The sequence below is a fragment of the Heteronotia binoei genome, chromosome 8, assembly GCF_032191835.1.
Source record: "Heteronotia binoei isolate CCM8104 ecotype False Entrance Well chromosome 8, APGP_CSIRO_Hbin_v1, whole genome shotgun sequence".
Taxonomy (NCBI): Eukaryota; Metazoa; Chordata; class Lepidosauria; order Squamata; family Gekkonidae; genus Heteronotia; species Heteronotia binoei.
In genome coordinates, this window is record NC_083230.1 from 119,519,972 (window position 1) to 119,538,557 (window position 18,586).

General features: G+C 48.8%; 1 protein-coding gene across 1 annotated transcript in view; it reads right to left on the minus strand.

Annotated features, from left to right (window-relative positions):
• The window catches only part of SNX2 (sorting nexin 2), a 49,758-nt gene that overhangs the window by 12,954 nt on the left and 18,218 nt on the right, over positions 1 to 18,586 (minus strand). The window contains exons 5-12 of the mRNA XM_060245998.1: positions 18,266 to 18,309; positions 18,034 to 18,175; positions 14,709 to 14,787; positions 11,596 to 11,671; positions 9,765 to 9,878; positions 8,175 to 8,268; positions 4,687 to 4,892; positions 371 to 514 (exon numbers count right to left, since the gene is read on the minus strand). Coding sequence (XP_060101981.1) covers positions 371 to 514; positions 4,687 to 4,892; positions 8,175 to 8,268; positions 9,765 to 9,878; positions 11,596 to 11,671; positions 14,709 to 14,787; positions 18,034 to 18,175; positions 18,266 to 18,309 — 899 coding nt within the window. The remainder of the gene's footprint in view (positions 1 to 370; positions 515 to 4,686; positions 4,893 to 8,174; positions 8,269 to 9,764; positions 9,879 to 11,595; positions 11,672 to 14,708; positions 14,788 to 18,033; positions 18,176 to 18,265; positions 18,310 to 18,586) is intronic.

An 18,586-nucleotide genomic window follows, 5' to 3' on the forward strand; every position in this document is an offset into this window, starting at 1 on the left:
AGAGAGGGAGAAGGAAGCAGATGACAGCCAAGTTGCTCGGGGGCCTGATAGGAGCCCTCAGGAGGCCTGATTTGGCCCCCGAACTGCATGTCTGACACCCCTGTTGTAATATATAATGAGATAATTACACAACTCATGGCCCAGTCGCTAACAGGCCATGGACCAGTACCAGTCCACAGCCTGGGGGTTGGGAAGCCCTGCTGTAAGTAGAGCCGTGCAAGCTCTTGGAGGATTGTCTTCACCAGGGTTGTGTGACCTGATATCCAAAAGAGCTCATGCTAAAAAAAAAAAAAGCCCTGCTTAAGCCCAACGAACACACAGAGAAAGATAACAGCCTAGAAAACACACGGCGTTCAAGCTGCCGGCTTACCTCCTTGATTTCGTCCTTCGCCTGCTGCAGCTTGTCCGGCTTGTTGGCGAGCTGAAGCTTCGCTTCGGCTTCGCGCTTCTTCTGCAGCATGACCTGCGCGTCTTGCCACTTCTGCCAGCACTTCATCCGGTGATCGAAGACGCCCTGTAAAGTGGGATGGCACGACAATGAAAGGGCTGATGGGCCCCTTTGAAAGAACTGGGGAGATGTTTCTCTTTCAATACAAAACACCTTGGACATCTTGGCAAAAACTCCTTTGCATATTAGGCCACACACTGCTCATGTAACCGATCCTCCTGGAGCTTACAGTAGGCCCTGTACGAAGAGCCCTGTAAGCTCTTGGAGGATTGGCTGCATCAGGGGTGTGTGGCCTAATAGGCAAAGGAGGTCCTGCTAGAATTCTTACAGGGCTCTTCGTACAGGGCCTGCTGTAAGCTCCAGGAGGATTGGCTACATCAGGGGTGTGTGGCCTAATAGGCAAAGGAGGTCCTGCTAGAATTCCTTACAGGGCTCTTCGTACAAGACCTATTGAGAGCTCCAGGAGGATTGGCTACATCAGGGGTGTGTGGCCTAATATGCAAAAGAGTTCCTGCTACCAGAAAAAAAGACCCCGAACTTAGCTTTGATCTTCTTTCTTTCTTGCATTTGTGTGTATGTGCGTGCAGAAGTCATAGTTAACTTCTAGCAACCCCTAGAAGTGGCTCAGATGTTTCAAAGAGGCGGCTTGCTATTGCCTGCCTCTGCATCCCAATCTTGGTATTCCTTGGAGGTCTCCCACCCAAGTATTTGCCAGGGTCAGTCCTGCAGAGCGTCTGAGGTCTGACCAAATCAGGCTTGACCTGGGCTATCCAGCTCAGGGCCCTGAGCTTTGGTTGTTCACATACGAAGTATACAAAGGCCTGCAGCAACACAACTGGAATCTAAAGACAACTTTTGGCTTACCCAAGTTGCACGCATTTTACTTTGGCATTTATTTATATCCTGCTTCCCTCCCTGACTTCAGAACTCCAAGCAACTTAGTGTAACGTTCTCTCAGCCTCCAATTGCTCACGATAACCCTGTATGGTAGACCAGGCTGAGTGTTTGTGACAGGTCTAAGGTCACCCAGTGGAAACAGTCACCCTGGATCCTAGTCCGCCAGTCTTTCCGTTAAGGAGAGCCAGTTTGGTGCCGTGGTGAAGCATGCGGACTCTTAACCAGGAGAGCCGGGTTTGATTCCCCACTCCTCCACTTGCAGCTGCTGGAAGGGCCTTGGGTCAGCCAGAGCTCTCTTATCTGGGAGAACCGTGTTTGATTCCCCACTCCTCCACTTGCAGCTGCTGGAATGGCCTTGGGTCAGCCAGAGCTCTCTTATCTGGGAGAACCGGGTTGGATTCCCCACTCCTCCACTTGCAGCTGCTGGAATGGCCTTGGGTCAGCCAGAGGTCTCTTATCTGGGAGAACCGGGTTTGATTCCCCCCTCCTCCACTTGCAGCTGCTGGAATGGCCTTGGGTCAGCCAGAGGTCTCTTATCTGGGAGAACCGGGTTTGATTCCCCACTCCTCCACTTGCACCTGCTGGAATGGCCTTGGGTCAGCCATAGCTCTGGCAGAGGTTGTCCTTGAAAGGGCAGCTGCCGGGAGAGCCCTCTCAGCCCCACCCAGCTCACAGGGTGTCTGTTGTGGGGGGAGAAGATATAGGAGATTGTAAGCCGCTCTGAGTCTGATTTCAGAGAGAAAGGTGGGGTATAAATCCGCAACTCTTCTTCTAAACCACGCTGGCTTTGCACGTAAACAGTAAATTTTGATTCTGCACTAGGTGCCGCCCCCCAATTCCACATTCAGCTATTTCAAAAGGGAGCTATAGCTTTGTTGGAGCTCAACCTAGATTAAAGCCTCTCCCCATACGAGCCCCCCCGCCCTGGGTTCTATGATCTACTGCGTAACATCTTCTTGCGGTCTCTGGTCCTAAGGATGCCGGATTAGCTTCAACGAGGGCCAAGGCCTTTTCAGTCCCAGCCCCTACCTGGTAGAATGAGCTCCTGCTAGAGATCCGGGCCCCGCGGGACTTATCGAAGTTTCGTACGGCCTGCAAGATGGAGCTCTACCACCAGGCTTTTAACCGATCCGGCGGGCGCCCTTTCGAAAGTTTACTGCTTTCCCCATCGTCTCGCCATCACGGCGATTGTGTTCGTCGACAGCTGTCGGCCGCCACACTGCTGCGGGGCTTTGCCGACCGTGTCTGAGCGACGACATCGCTTTCGGTTTCATGTTGTCTATATTATGATTTATTGCCTTCAATTTTATATTATCTGCTTTATGTTCATTTTAATTTTGATGGGCTTTGAAAACTGCTGCTATAAGCTGTCCTGAGCCCGCTTGCGGGATAGGGTGGGATATAAATCCAAAAATTAATTTAAATTAAATTACCGTATTTTTCAGACCATAAGACGCACTTCCACCCCCCAAAAAGTGGGGGGGAAAGTGCGTGCGTCTTATGGTCCGAATACTAAAAGCTGAGGGGGGAGGGGCCTGCAGCCCCCGGGAGACAAGCGGCGAGATCGCTCCCTCCGCCCCCATCGCCAACCCAGCACTTCGCAGGGAGCGATCTCGCCGCTTGTCTCCCAGCCAGGCATGCTTTCCGCGCGCTTGCCTGCCTGGGTGGGAGAGAAGTGGCGAGATCGCTCCCTCCACCCCCACCCCCAACCCAGCACTTTGAAGGGAGATCGCTCCCTCCACCCCCACCCCCAACCCAGCACTTTGAAGGGAGATCGCTCCCTTCACCCCCACCCCCAACCCAGCACTGTGAAGGGAGATCGCTCCCTTCACCCCCACCCCAGCACTTTGAAGGGAGCGATCCGGCCGCTTCTCTCCCAGCCAGGCATGCTTTCCGCGCGCTTGCCTGCCTGGCTGGGAGAGAAGCAGCGAGATCGCTCCCTTCACCCCCACCCCCAAGCCAGCACTTTGAAGGGAGCGATCCTGCCGCTTCTCTCCCAGCCAGGCATGCTTTCCTCGCGCTTGCCTGCCTGGCTGGGAGACAAGCGGCAAGATCGCTCCCTCCGAGGAAGGGAGGAGGAAGCCCCGCTACAAGCTGTAGCCAGGCAGAGAGGAATCACCCCCCCCCTCCGCAAAGGCAGCACTTCGCCAAGCGCTGCGTTTGCGGGGGGGGGGGGGGGCTTCCTCTGTCCCTGTCTGTGTGGCTTCAGCTTGTGCTGATAGCAAGGGCTGGGTTCGGAGGCAGCCAAGCCTCGGATCCCAGCCCTTGCTATCAGCAGAAGCTGAAGCCAGGCAAAGAGGAAGCCCCCCCCTCCGCAAACACAGCGCTTGGCGAAGCGCTGGGTTTGCGGAGGGGGGGGGGGTGCTTCCTCTGTGCCTGTCTGCCAGGCTTCAGCTGCTGCTTCTAGCAAGGGCTGGGATCAGAGGCAGGATTGAGAGGGGGAAGGTGCCCAGATCTGGGTGCACAGCTTCAAAAATTTTTTTCCTGTTTTCCTCCTCTAAAAACTAGATGCGTCTTATTGTCCGGTGCGTCTAATAGTCCGAAAAATACGGTAGACCGCAAGACAAAGCTCAATTCTGCGATAACAGACCTAGCTCTGTTTTACAAGTGTTCTCTTAGCCTTCTTATATTCTTTGCTCTAGAGTTCCATGGCGCAGAGTGGTAAAGCTGCGGTACTGCAGTCCTAAGCTCTGCTCACGACCTGAGTTCGATCCCAGCGGAAGCTGGGTTCAGGTAGCCGGCTCGAGGTTGACTCAGCCTTCCATCCTTCCGAGGTCGGTAAAATGAGTCCCCAGCTTGCTGGGGGGAAAGCAATGACTGGGGAAGGCAAGGGCAAACCACCCCGTAAAAAGTCTGCCGTGAAAGCAATGTCACCCCAGAGTCGGAAACGACTGGTGCTTGCAAAGGGGACTGCCTTTACCTTTTTATTTTTTGCTCTGTTTTACTCCTGTCCAGTTTGCATTCTTATATTTTCCACTGCTTCACTACTGTGCTCTTTGTAGTCTTTTTTTTTTAAACAATAAAACAATTTATTAAAGCTTGTTTGCAGTACAAAATACTTGCAAAAACAAATTGTTACAGCAATGTAATACATTCGAACACCCCCAACACCATTCCCACCCCCCACCACCAAGAGCTTAAGGGGAGTTACCAAAACATAAATTCAGATTCCTCATTTCAATTCCCACGCTTTTTATCCATAGATACAGCGGGTTCCAAATCTTTTTACAAACCAAGTCTTATGTTCTCAGCTCCTACTGTCTTCTTTGCATCCTGATATCATGCAAATGTATAAATTCTACCTTGCAAGGGAGATGAGGTAGTTCATTAACGGGGCTTACTTTTACTGCACCGATGAGGCGGATATAGTCGCTCAGCAGCTCCGAAAAGACATAGAAATCAGCAAAAGCTTGTTCTTGGTGCAACTGATCTATTTTCTCCTCCACCTCGGCCAGCTGCGACAAAGCCCTCGATAAAGCCGTGTGGTCTTCGGAGTTCCCCAGCATGGCGGCGCTTTTGGCAAAGGCGGCTGTATTGACGGAAAGCTCTGAAACAAGCAAGAAACAGGGCTGATTCGCCAGGGAGGGAAGGAGGCAACATTCTGAATGATCTGGGGAGGGGGGGGAAGCTACCTTCTCAAAGAGAACTACCCCGTAGGCCATCTGACAGCAATGCTGATCCTGTGCGTTTAGGGGGAGGTGTTTGCGAATTTCCTGCATTGTGCAGGAGGCTGGACTGGAGGTCCCTTCTGATTCTATAAGCCTCTATGCCAGGGGTGGCCAACGGTAGCTCTCCAGATGTTTTTTGCCTACAACTCCCATCAGCCCCAGCCAGCAAGGCTGATGGCTGGGGCTGATGGGAGTTGTAGGCAAAAAACATCTGGAGAGCTACCGTTGGCCACCCCTGCTCTATGCCATTCTCACCCCTAAAACGTTCTTCGAAGCTGGGTTCAGGTAGCCGGCTCCAGGTTGCCTCAGCCTTCCATCCTTCCGAGGTCAGTAAAATGAGTCCCCAGCTTGCTGAGTGGGGGGATGTGTAGATGACTGGGGAAGGCAAGGGCAAACCACCCCGTAAAAAGTCTGCCATGAAAACGTCGTGACGCGCCGTCTCCCCAGAGTCGGACTGGTACTTGCACCAGGGGACTACCTTTACCATCAGCTGAGGTTGTGCCTCAGTACAAAATAACAGGTTCCGATGTATATGTATCCCCAATAGAAAAAAACACCAGATAAATATACTTACGTTCACACCAACAGGTGTGTAAAAGACATGTATTACTTACAAAGTAACAAATTATTTCATATAAATACTCCCGTGAAAGAGCCGTGTGCAGAGCAATAAGGATATGCGTTGATCTGATGTAAAAGATCTTTTTCTCTGCGGCTCTGTAAAGCAGTGCTTCTGGAGAGATCAGGCTAAGGATCGAAACTGGGAGTTGTCCTAGGAGAACGGTCCCACTTTCTCTTGTATAGAATTTTGGATTCTTTGATAGCAGCATGAAGGACAAGAAGAAGATATTGGATTTATATCCCGCCCTCCACTCCGAAGAGTCTCAGAGCGGCTCACAATCTCCTTTACCTTCCCCACCCCCCCACAACAGACACCCTGTGAGGTAGATGAAGATATTGGATTTATATCCCGCCCTCCGAAGAGTCTCAGAGCGGCTCACAATCTCCTTTACCTTCCCCACCCCCCCACAACTGACACCCTGTGAGGTAGATGAAGATATTGGATTTATATCCCGCCCTCCACTCCGAAGAGTCTCAGAGCGGCTCACAATCTCCTTTACCTTCCCCACCCCCCCACAACAGACACCCTGTGAGGTAGATGAAGATATTGGATTTATATCCCGCCCTCCAAAGAGTCTCAGAGTGGCTCACAATCTCCTTTACCTTCTCCCCCCCCACAACAGACACCCTGTGAGGTAGATGAAGATATTGGATTTATATCCCGCCCTCCACTCCGAAGAGTCTCAGAGCGGCTCACAATCTCTTTTACCTTCCTCTCCCACAACAGACACCCTGTGAGGTGGGTGGGGCTGGAGAGGGCTCTCACAGCAGCTGCCCTTTCAAGGACAACCTCTGCCAGAGCTCTGGCTGACCCAAAGCCACCCTGAACTTGGTCTTCTATCCAAGTTCAGGGGGCATTTTGCAGAAAAAGAGGTGCTGGACCTCATTAGCACAACTCATTGGCATATGCCACACCCCCCTGACATCACTGAAATTATATCAGCTCAGCATCTACTTTAAAATGCTTCTTGAATTATAATTGTTATAATAAAATCTCACTCTCATACTTTTTAAATGACTTTCTCCTAGGTGGCCACAGTGGCATGATGAAGATTTCTATCTGCCTACTTTACTCTGCTCTGGGAAGACCTCCCCTGGAGTATTGTGTTCAGTCCTGGGCACTACATTTTAAGAAGGATGTAGACAAGCTGGAACTGGTCCAGAGGAGTATGACAAAGATGGTGAGGGGTCTGGAGACCAAGTCCTATGAAGAAAGGTTGAAGGAGCTGGGGATGTTTAGCCTGGAGGGGAGGCAGCTGAGAGGTAATACGATCACCATCTTCAAGGACTTGAAGGGCTGTCCTATAGAGGATGGTGTGGAATTGTTTTTTGTGGCCCCAGAAGGTCGGACCAGAACCAATGGACTGAAATTAAATCAAGCGTTTCCGGCTCAACATTAGGAAGAACTTCCTGACTGTTAGAGCAGTTCCTCAGTGGAACAGGCTTCCTCGGGAGGTGGTGGGCTCTCCTTCCTTGGAGCTTTTTCAACAGAGGCTAGATGGCCATCTGACAGCCATGAAGATCCTGTGAATTTAGGGGGAGGTGTTTATAAGTTTCTTGCATTGTGCAGGGGGTTGGACTAGATGACCCTAGAGGTCCCTTCCTACTCTATGATTCTACTTTATATGTTTTGGTTATTCTCCCACTTTTTTGTGGGGGAAAATATTAGAAATTTTGTCAAATCTTAAGAGTTCAGCAAAATTCTCACAGGGGGTTTCAAGAATGCAGCCCAGATGCAAGTGTTTTTTTTTTTTTTTGTTTTGAGGGGAGGGGCTAAGAAAGAAAGAAACCACCCCAACATTTAGGGGTTCTGGAGCTCCACTCCTGTGAGCTCCTGCCCAAAATGAGGCCTTCAGGTACTGACACCAGGGGTGACCCCTGCTTAGCTTCTCAGATCTGAGAAGATCAGGCTAGCCTGACCCACCCTGGTGGCTGGCTAGGGTTGCCAAGTCCAATTCAAAAAATATCTGGGGACTTTGGAGATGGAGCCAGGAGACTTTGGGGGTGGAGCCAGGAGACATTGGAGGTGGAGCCAGGAGCAAGGGTGTGACAAGCGTAATTGAACTCCAAGCGAGTTTTGGCCATCACATTTCAAGGGACGGCACACCTTTTCAATTCCTTCCTTCCATAGGAAATAACGAAAGATAGGGGCACCTTCTTTTGGGGCTCATAGAATTGGACCCCCTGGTCCAATCGTTTTGAAACTTGGGGGGCTATTTTGGGGAGAGGCACTAGATGCTATACTGAAAATTTGGTGCCTCTACACCAAAAAACAGCCCCCCCAGAGCCCCGGATACCCGCGGATCAATTCTCCATGATTATCTATGGGAATAAATCTCCACAGGGAATAACAGAATTCCCAGGCACATTTCCCTCCCCTTCCCCCGCTTTCTGACGACCCTGAAGCAAGGGGGCGGGCTCCAAACTGGGAGATCCCCTGCCCCCACCTGGGGATTGGCAACCCTACGGTTAGACCATATTTAGATTAGAGGCCTGAATTTCACAGAGCTCTTCTGAACGTTTGATACGAAGATACATGCCTTTCCTGTGGCAGACCAAGGCTTCGACGCTGCCGTGAAGTTTCCGGAGTTGCTGATCCAGATTTTCAAACTGCTGCTGTTTCTCCTCAAACCACTGGCAAGAAGGGAAAGAATCAACTCGTCACAAACCCCATTCTGCGAAAGCGTATGAGCTCCAGATCACAGGCGCCCCCCGACACAGTGCCCACGAGCATCACGGTACCCAACGCCTTTCCTGGTGCACGCCAAGTATTTTTAGGAAGCGGGCAAGGCTTCTGATTGGCTGTGCAGGTTTTTAAAAAACGCCAGTGGCAGCGGCTGTTACTACAGCACAAGGATCTTCTTGGTGCGACTGTAAGTAAGCCGGATCTATGCACAAGCCGGGTCTATGCACAACAACAACGTTTTTAAACAAGATGTTCATTTAAAAGTCGTCCCGTTAAACAGAGCTTCCGCCTGGATTGTTGAAGGGTGACAGTCAATGTTCCCTCTAAGCTGCGCAGACTTGCGAGCAAAAATTCTGCTTTGGGAGCTACTGGCATTAAAGTTGGGAGCTACTGCGTAAATTAGTTTGCTCTGGGGCCATTTTTCCTGAGCTAAGGCAAAGAATGTGTGAGCCGGAGGCTAAAAAACTGTGAGCTAGAGCTCACTCAGCTTATTGGGAACACTGGTGACATGAGAGTCACACATAACCTCATTCCCCCACATTTCGTGGCTGGCCTCACCTCCTATAGCATGTGGCCCAGAGGCCGAAAGGTCCCCAGAGGGCTCCTGTTAGGCCCCTGAGCAACTGGCTGTCATCTGCTTCCTTCTTCCTCTCTCTTGCTTCCTTCTGCATCACAACTTGCTCTGCCAGGCTTGCTCAGTTGCACAGGAGCTACCGAGCAAAGCCTCTATTTACTCCATTGGCTGAGGCTCCTCCCTTGGGGAGGAAGGGGGGGTGAGGGATAGCTTGCAACTGGCTGTCATCTGCTTCCTTCTTCATCTCACTTGCTTCCTTCTGCATCACAGCTTGCTCTGCCAGGCTTGCTCAGTTGCACAGGAGCTACCAAGCAAAGCCTCTATTTACTCCATTGGCTGAGGCTCCTCCCTTGGGGAGGAAGGGGGGGTGAGGGATCGCTTGCTCCAAGGAAGCTCAGGCTCTTTCCTTCCTTCCCCAGGGGATCAGGAGGGGGAGGAGCCTCAGCCAATAGAAGGCAGAGAGGCTTGGCTCAGTAGCTCTGCTGTGCAAGTGAGAGAGCCTGGACTGCATGGGAGAGATACAAAGAAAGCACAACAAGTGCTAATGCTTTCAGCATGTTTTATTTTAATTTTTTTAAAAATATCTTTGTGTTGGTCTGTGTCCTTCATAAAGTTTCTCTCTCTGCTACCTGGCATTACATTTTATGACTCACATGGCCTGGCCCGACAAGGTCTCATTTATTACACACCCCAACAGGACTCCGTGCCACATAGCCAAGGCAGTCAAACTGACCCAGATGAGAATCCAAGCTAAAGTAAGGAAATTAAGATCTGGTTTTCTATCCCCATAGCCTTAAAAAGCAACTGCTGAAGCCTCCTTAATTCATCTCATCACTGAAGTTATAGGAGGGGGGAGAAAAATCAGCTTACCGCATCCGACTCATTCATCTTGATTGTCATCTTGTTAACAGCATCGGCAGCCTTGTTCACCATCCTCAGCAGTCCAGCTCCGCTCAGAGCTTGGGTGTTCACCGCTCTCGGCAGCTGGAATCAAAGGGCAAAGAAGGGCTAAGAAACCTGCATGAAGCCTGGAGGTTTAACTGGGCGGCAAAGGGACTGCTATGACCACAGTGTTCCGCCCGCCCCCCCTTTCCTAATATAGTGCAACAATTTGTGGCAGGGTAGGAACTTCCATGAGTCACTGCTCATCTTTTGGGATACCTGTATCCAGGGGTGGAATTCTAGCAGGAGCTCCTTTGCATATTAGGCCACACACCCCTGATGTAGCCAATCCTCCTGGAGCTTGCAGTAGGCCCTGTACGAAGAGCCCTGTGAGGAATTCTAGCAGGACCTCCTTTGCCTATTAGGCCACACACCCCAGATGCAGCCAATCCTCCTGGAGCTTCCAGCAGGCCCTGTACAAAGAGCCCTGTAAGGAATTCTAGCAGGACCTCCTTTGCCTTTTAGGCCACACACCCCTGACGTAGCCAATCCTCCTGGAGCTTACAGCAGGCCCTATACGAAGAGCCCTGTAAGGAATTCTAGCAGGACCTCCTTTGCCTATTAGGCCACACACCCCTGATGTAGCCTACCCTCCAAGAGCTTCCAGCAGGCCCTGTACAAAAAGCCCTGTGAGGAATTCTAGCAGGACCTCCTTTGCATATTAGGCCACACACCCCTGATGTAGCCTACCCTCCAAGAGCTTCCAGCAGGCCCTGTACGAAGAGCCCTGTAAGGAATTCTAGCAGGACCTCCTTTGCATATTAGGCCACACACCCCTGATGTAGCCAACCCTCCAAGAGCTTCCAGCAGGCCCTGTACAAAGAGCCCTGTAAGGAATTCTAGCAGGACCTCCTTTACACACCCCTGATGTAACCAACCCTCCAAGAGCTTCCAGCAGGCCCTGTACAAAGAGCCCTGTAAGGAATTCTAGCAGGACCTCTTTTGCCTATTAGGCCACACCCCCCTGATGTAGCCAACCCTCCAAGAGCTTACAGGGCTCTTCTTATAGGACCTCCCGTAAGCTCCAGGCGGGGTGTGTAGCCTAATATGCAAAGGAGTTGCTGCTACAAAAAGAAAGCCCTGGATGAAAGTGAGGTTAATTTCCCATTCTCATTCTCCCTTCCCTGCGTGAAAGTGGTGGTGGGCAGTGGGCAGAGAGAGAAACAAGCTGTGGATAAGACAAAAGAATTAACAGAGTCCCAGCCGTGGAAGGAAAAGACCAAGCTTTTTATACGAGGGGAAAAAGAAGGTCCCAGTTAAAATACGGTCTCACGCTATGACACTGTTACATGATTAATGTCCTTTTTTCCCAAAGCAATGTCATCACGTAAACTAGCATGCAGGCAGTTACAGAAGGAGGCACTACATACCCTCGTCGAATTGGGTGGATTTCTTAAAAACACAAGTTGACCCTTGCACTTGAAAGGCGCCTGACTTACAGCGCCAACAACCAAAGCGTTCTATTTGTGACAAATTACAGCACGGTCAACAATCAACGCAAGCTACGTTGTAGCGCTGTTGCGTCACGACGATCTGGTCTTAGAAAATGCCCGCCTCCAGAATGACTGTTTTGAGACAGGCATGCGATTTCTAAAAGAGCATTTCCATGAAAAAAGGTCCCTGCGTGCATTAGATCGGGTGCCAGCTGAATTATTTCTACTTGCGTTTAAAACAACTACATTTTCATGTTTAAGGCGACGACGTTTCTTCACCCAAAGTAACAGCATAGATTAAAAGACAAATCAGAGAACTAAGATACCTCAGAGCTTTCCAAAAACTGCCTTAAATCAGGATCCTGTAACAAGGTCGGGTGCTTTACTGTTCGTTGTAGATACCTACGGTTTTAAAAGTTAGACAGAGTTGAATGTTCCCGACAGTGCTGCAAAAACATTTGCTACGCACAAAATTAGTATGCGGCTACAGAACTTTTCTAGCTGGACAAGAGTTTCAAAAATCGGATTAACTGGTTAGATTGAGAGGATATTTATCTCGATCCCCCCCCCCTCCCTTCAGCCTTTTGCCTTGTTGTGATACTACCAAACATGTTTGGTTAGCCATACCAGAACAGAGACAAATGCCAAAAAAAGATCCCAAACACACCAGCAGGCAAGAGGGTTTATTTAGAACTACAGTCGACTAATGTAGTTTATTGCTATTTTCAGCTGCATTTCTATCATTGCTGTTTTATTTACATTGCGAGTTACCTTTTGACTTCTGCAAGAACGGCAGCTAATAATGTTTTGCCATTGACTGCCTCTGCATAGCAATCCCGGAGTTCCTTGGTGGTCCCCCACTCCAGTACTAACCGAGGCCGACCCTTGCTTAGCGACTGAGGTCAGACGAGAAACTGCCTCTGTTCATCTCTTGCCTTGAAAGCCCAACAGCAGGGGCGTCAAACGCGCCTCGAGCCGGCTACCTGAAAACCCAGCTTCCACCAGGGATTGAACTCAGTACTGCAGCTTTAACACCCTGCGCCGCGGGGCAAACCATCCCATAAAAGGTCTTGTCGTGAAAATGTCGTGATGCGACATCACCCCAGGGTCAGAAACAACTGGCACTTGCACAGGGGGACTACCTTTAACTTTTTCTGATTCACACCAAGGACTTGGGCTAGCTGGTGGACTTCCTGAAGGCGCCTATGTTTTGGCCACTGTGTGACATGGGGGTATTGCACTGGATGGGCCGCTGGCCTGAAAACAACATGGCTTCTCTTACGTCCTAATAGCACAGCAAACTTTCTAGGTTCTTGTAAAGAGAGATGAGCTGATCCTTTCCCTTTCTGGAGAAGCACTGCTGTGAACCAAGACGGACAGGGAAAGCAGCCTTCTTACCTGATGTCATTTCAGGTTCTGCCAGAAAAGAATGCGGAAGGCAACTTGCCCTGTGTCTCAGGTTCCAGCTATATGCACTGCAACAGGTGAATGCTGAATTTCACACTACTTGGTAAGAGCTGTCAATTTAGCTTTGCAAAGGTGAAGACTCAAGATCAGCTTGAGTACACCCAGATACCCCTCCACTACAGAAGTGGTGCACGAAAGTGTGGGACGTCCTGATACAGGACAAGCTAACTACTGTTATATCTATGCTGGATAACATCAAAACAGGAGACTGGTTTTTAAAAAAATGGTTTGGCTTCCTTGAATACGTAAACAGTTCTGACACTATATTTGGGAAACTGCCAGCAAAATATCTGAATATTATGATTTATTAGCTTTGACTTGATATAACCTATAGCTTTGTGGAATCTCGACTTGTATGTATCTCTTGTGAGATAATTTCTTTTTTGTTAAAATCTGCTGATAATATCAAATGTGACGGTACATTTAAGGCAATGTCGTAGACCCCATGTTGGGGCGTGTTGTTGGTTGTTGTAAGGTTATTTAAACATTTTCAATAAAAATTTAAATTTGAAAAAAAAAAAGATCAGCTTGAGTGGTTTTTCCGTTGCGTGCTTTTGTTAGGCCATTCAGTTTAAGCTCATAAGAACATATGAGAAGTCACGTTGGATCAGGCCAATGGCTCATCTGGCCCAACAGCGACCAAAACACAGGTGCCATCAGGAGGTCCACCAGCAAAGTCAGAACTCCAGAAGCCCTCCCTCTGCGGAAGCTCAAATCACACAGAGCACTATAAATCCAAATCCCTTTATTGGCATAGAACAGGGGTGGCCAACGGTAGCTCTCCAGATTTTTTTTTTGCCTACAACTCCCATCAGCCCCAGCCAGCATGGCCAATGGCTGGGGCTGATGGGAGTTGTAGGGCAAAAAAAATCTGGAGAACTACCGTTGGCCACCCCTGGCATAGGAGTAAAATGTACAGCATGGCAAAGTTGCACAGAGTTTCAGCTATAAGAACTAGTCAAGGATCAAGGGAGCTAGTCTTTTGCTCCCTGATCGTTATGGCAGCCAAAAGGTACTCTGCAACTAGGCTAGTGGTATGGGAACATCGGTCGGATAACAGAAAGAAAACCAACTTTGCCTCAAGTAGTCCATAAAGGTTAGACATGATAGTTTTGATTCTACAGTCCCGCACTTCCCCATAGAAATCACAGTGAAGTAAGACATGGGTGACCGTTTTGAGGTTCCTTCCATTACATGGGGAGAATCTTTCCTGATAAATGGATGTTGGCAAACCCCCCAGACAGTACCGCTGAGGGTAAAACATTAAGTCTTCCTAACATAAAAGAGCGGCGTAACTGAGGTGACATAAGCTGGGAAAGGTAGGCAGCAGGCAGCCCATAATTCGGAGAGATACCAAATGATGATAATGATATTAGATTTATATCCCACCCTCCACTCCGAAGAGTCTCAAAGTGGCTCAAAATCTCCTTTACCTCCCTCCCCCACAACAGACACCCTGTGGGGTAGATGAAGAGATTGGATTTATATCCCGCCCTCCACTCCGAAGAGTCTCAGAGCAGCTCACAATCTCCTTTACCTTTCTCCCCCACAACAGACACCCTGTGAGGTAGACGAAGATATTGGATTTATATCCCGCCCTCCACTCTAAAGAGTCTCAGAGCGGCTCACGATCTCCTTTACCTTCCTCCCCCACAACAGACACCCTCTGAGGTGGGTGGAGCTGAGAGAGCTCTCCCAGCAGCTGCCCTTTCAAGGACAACCTCTGCCAGAGCTATGGCTGACCCAAGGTCATTCCAGCAGCTGCAAGTGGAGGAGCGGGGAATCAAACCCGGTTCTCTCAGATAAGAGTCCGCACACTTACCCACTACACCAAACTGGCTCCAAATGCTAAAGGGGAGCACGTTTTATGTTCAGAGGAACAAAGGGACTGTTCCTCAATATCTAAAATCCATACAGAGCACTATAAGTAGCAAACCACATATTCATCTGCAAATTTGTGAAGACGCATTACCTTTCTAGAGCCGCTCTTCTTTTTTCTACAAATTCCGTAGACGACGAATCCTCTTTGCCTACTTTTACCTTGGTCATGCCTTCGATAAGAATTTGAGATGTGTCACAAAGGGTGAGCGAAAACTCAAAAACCCTCCGCCCCCCCCCCCCCAAGTTAAGCAATCTTTTCAACCTGCTTCAAAACCAGCATTTCAACAGGGATGGGTTTGTCTGAGGCAGAACTTGCAGGGGTCCCCAAACGGAGATGGAGCCAGCCACAAAATGGCCACCGCAGCTTAACTTCAGTCGCACGCTGAAGATCCTTGTGCTGCATGGTGGCGGCTGCTGCCAAAGCCAATAAAATCTCCAGTAGCCAATCAGAAGCTTTGCTGCGCAAAAGCTCCACTCAGCCCTGCCCACTTTCTACAAATACTTAGCAGGCTCCGGGAACGGTGTTGGTGGGTGTCAGGGTGCCCATGGGCACATGTTTGGGACCCATGGGATTTGTTTTGCTGGCAAGGGTTATCTGAACTTCAAGTTAACCATGAAGGGGGAACCTGCAATGGAGCTTAGTCAATGAGAAGTTGGATTTTATTTGTGTTTGGCTTCTACCCTCAACATTGAAAGTTAAACATACATGAAAGTTAAACATGCCCTCTATTTAAACAAAGCCAGAATGTTACCTAGATTTATGGCACTTCGCACCTACAACAGCAGTCTGCTTTTTACCTCCCTCCAGTGTTTTTTCAGCCCTGCTCTGTACTAACACTAACAAACACAGTTCCCTATTTGTGATGCTTTTAATCTGCTAAAAACATTCCCATGATTCAATAATAATAATAATAATAATAAGTTTTTATTTATATCCCGCCCTCCCTGCCGGGGCAGGCTCAGGGCGGCTTACAAAGACATGATGTGATATCATGAAATAATACAGGTAAAATCAATTCACAATATAAATACAAATATAAATATTAATGTTAAAAAGCTAAAACAATACGGTGGTGCTACAGTCTCTATTTATCCAGGCAGCGTTGTATTCAGTCTGGTTATGTCTTGAAGGCTTCTTGGAAGAGGGCAGTTTTGCAGGCCCTGCGGAACTGACTGAGGTCCCGCAGGGCCCGCACCTCTTCCGGCAGCTGATTCCACCATTGGGGCACTTTTATAGAGAAGGCCAGCTCCCTAGTTGTTTTAAGTTTGGCCTCCTTAGGCCCAGGGATTTCCAAAAGATTTTGTGAACTGGAACGCAGTGCCCTCTGGGGAACATATGGAGAGAGGCGGTCCCTGAGGTAGGCAGGTCCTTGGCCATATAGGGCTTTATAGGTAATAACCAGCACCTTGTAATGAACCCGGTATACAATTGGCAGCCAGTGCAGCTCCCGCAGCCGAGGCCACACGTGTTCCCATTGAGGTAGTCCCACTAGCAGCCTGGCTGCCGCATTCTGCACTAGCTGTAGTTTCCGTGTTCGGTACAAGGGCAGCCCCATGTAGAGGGCATTACAGTGGTCTAATCTCGAGGTGACCATTGCATGGATCACTGCCCACTTATATTTTTCAGCCCTGCTCTGTACTAACACTAATAAACACAGTTCCCTATTTGTGATGCTTTTAATCTGCTAAAAACATTCCCATGATTCTATAATAATAGTAGTACAGAGCAGGATTCTATACTGCCCACTTATATTAAGAATTACTGCTTCCACTCCCATTTTGTCTGATGAAGTCTGCTTAAGAGCATACGAAAGCTTGCATTCGGAATAAAACTTAGTTGGTCTTAAAGGTGCACTTGTCTATGGCTTTGTTCTAAACATATATGATTGGTTAGAGCAGGGGGCCAAATAAGGCCCCCGGAGGGCTCCTAACAGGCCCCCAAGCAACTGGCTGTCATTCGCTTCCTTCTCCCTCTCTTGCTTCCTTTTGCATAACAGCTTTCTTTGTAAGGCCTGCTCAATTGCACAAGAGCTACAGAGCAAAGCATCTGTTTTCTCCACTAGCTGAGGTTCCTTCCTTGCAGAGGAAGGGAGAGAGGGAGAGCTTCCTTTGCCAGGCCCTCTCAAGCATACAGCAGAGTTACTGAGCCAAGTGTCTCTTCCTTCTATTAGCTGAGGCTCCTCCCCCTCCTGGTCCCCTGGAGAAGGAAAGAACCAAAGGAAAGAGTTTCCTTTGCCCAGTTCTCTGGCTTGCAGAGAACTAGGTTAGAGCCGCCATTAGTAAACTGACACAATTATCTACTGAGCTCAGCCCTATTCACCAGTAGACATACTTTTATGGTCAGAATTCAGACCCGATTTTCCTTCACATGAGGATGCTCCCCCTCCTCAAGAATTTAGACCCACCCTCCTCGAGAATTTAGACTGCACATGGTTTGTTTTAATGTCTAGACCAAGGGCGTCGAACTCATTTGTTATGAGGGCCGGATCTGACATAAATGAGACCTTGTTGGGCTGGGCCATGTATGGGCGGCCCGACCCATGCTGGGCCGAGCCATGTGTGTACCTATTTAAGATTAGGTAGCCAGGATATAAATTTTATAAAGAACACAGACAAACACAAATATATATCTTAAAAAACTTAAAACACACTTAAAATGTTAGCACTCGTTGGTTTTAAAGATACTTTCTTTGTATTTCTATGTATTTGGGCAAAGGAAGCTTTGGCTCTTTCCTTCCTTCCCCAGGGAAGCAAGATGGGGAGGAGCCTCAGCCAATAGAAGGAAGAGAGGCTTTGCTCAGTAGCTCTGCTGTGCAATTGAGAGAGCCTGGCTATTCCTCCCCCCTTCCTCCCCAAGGGAGGAGCCTCAGGCAATGGAGAAAATAGAGGTTTTGCTCTGTAGCTCCTGTGCGATAGAGCAAGCCCTGTGCGATTGAGCAAGCCTTGCAGAAGGAAGCAAGAGAGGGAGAAGGAAGCAGAGGACAGCCAGTTGCTCAGGGGCCTGATTCGGCCCCCAAACGGCATGTTTGACACCCCTGGTCTAGACAGTCCTAAAATGAACACTAGAGATGAAGCTACCCCCAAGTTGGTTTTACTTTAGAGGAAATACCTTCAAACTTGGTTGAACTCTGTGCACCCGATATTAACTGGGAAGGGCTATTGCTAACGCTATGGGCTCACAACTCACCAACGGAAAGCTGGGGAGGAAGAACGCACCAAAATGACAGATGATGAAACAGAGAACATATTTTTTTTGTCAAGTTAACTGCACCTTCCTTCTAAGAGAACATGTTCTTGAATCCAGTATTCTTCCTCCCTCACTTAATTTTAGAGATCAACAAGTTACTAAAAAAGCACCAAACAAACATCATGGCATTAGGACAGCAACACAATCTGTTCCCTAAGAGGTGCCTTACCTACAATACTCTTCTCTGGAGCTGGGGGCACAATGTACCCAACATGCAGATATTTTGAAGCTAATTTGCTATGCAAACCGAGAAAGTCACTAAATCTTCTTTTTACGGAAAATTCGTTTTTGTGAAACATAGACAGGCTGGTCTGAAAAAGAAAAAAAAAACAGCCGTTTCAAAACGTTCATCGCTTACGTGGGTATAGAAGAGCTCAAATACTGTTGTCAAAATAGGTTACCTTTGTTGTTACTCGGTAGGCCATGTAAGCATTCATACCATCACCTAATGGAAGAGACCGGAGAAACACAGATCAGCCCTTCAGTACTTCTTCAGACACCTAACTACTCACACTGTAAGTAATTAATCTTTGTATCGTTTGTGCTTATTTCAAGCTCTGGTTTTAATGATATATTTGTGCGTAAGACCATAAAAAAGCCACTTGTGGATCAGACAAGCATGGGTCTATCTAGTCTAGCATCCCGTCTCACACAGTGGTCGATCAGCTCCTCTAGACCAGGGATGGCCAAACTGTGGCAGACAGACAGTTTATTAATGGTCA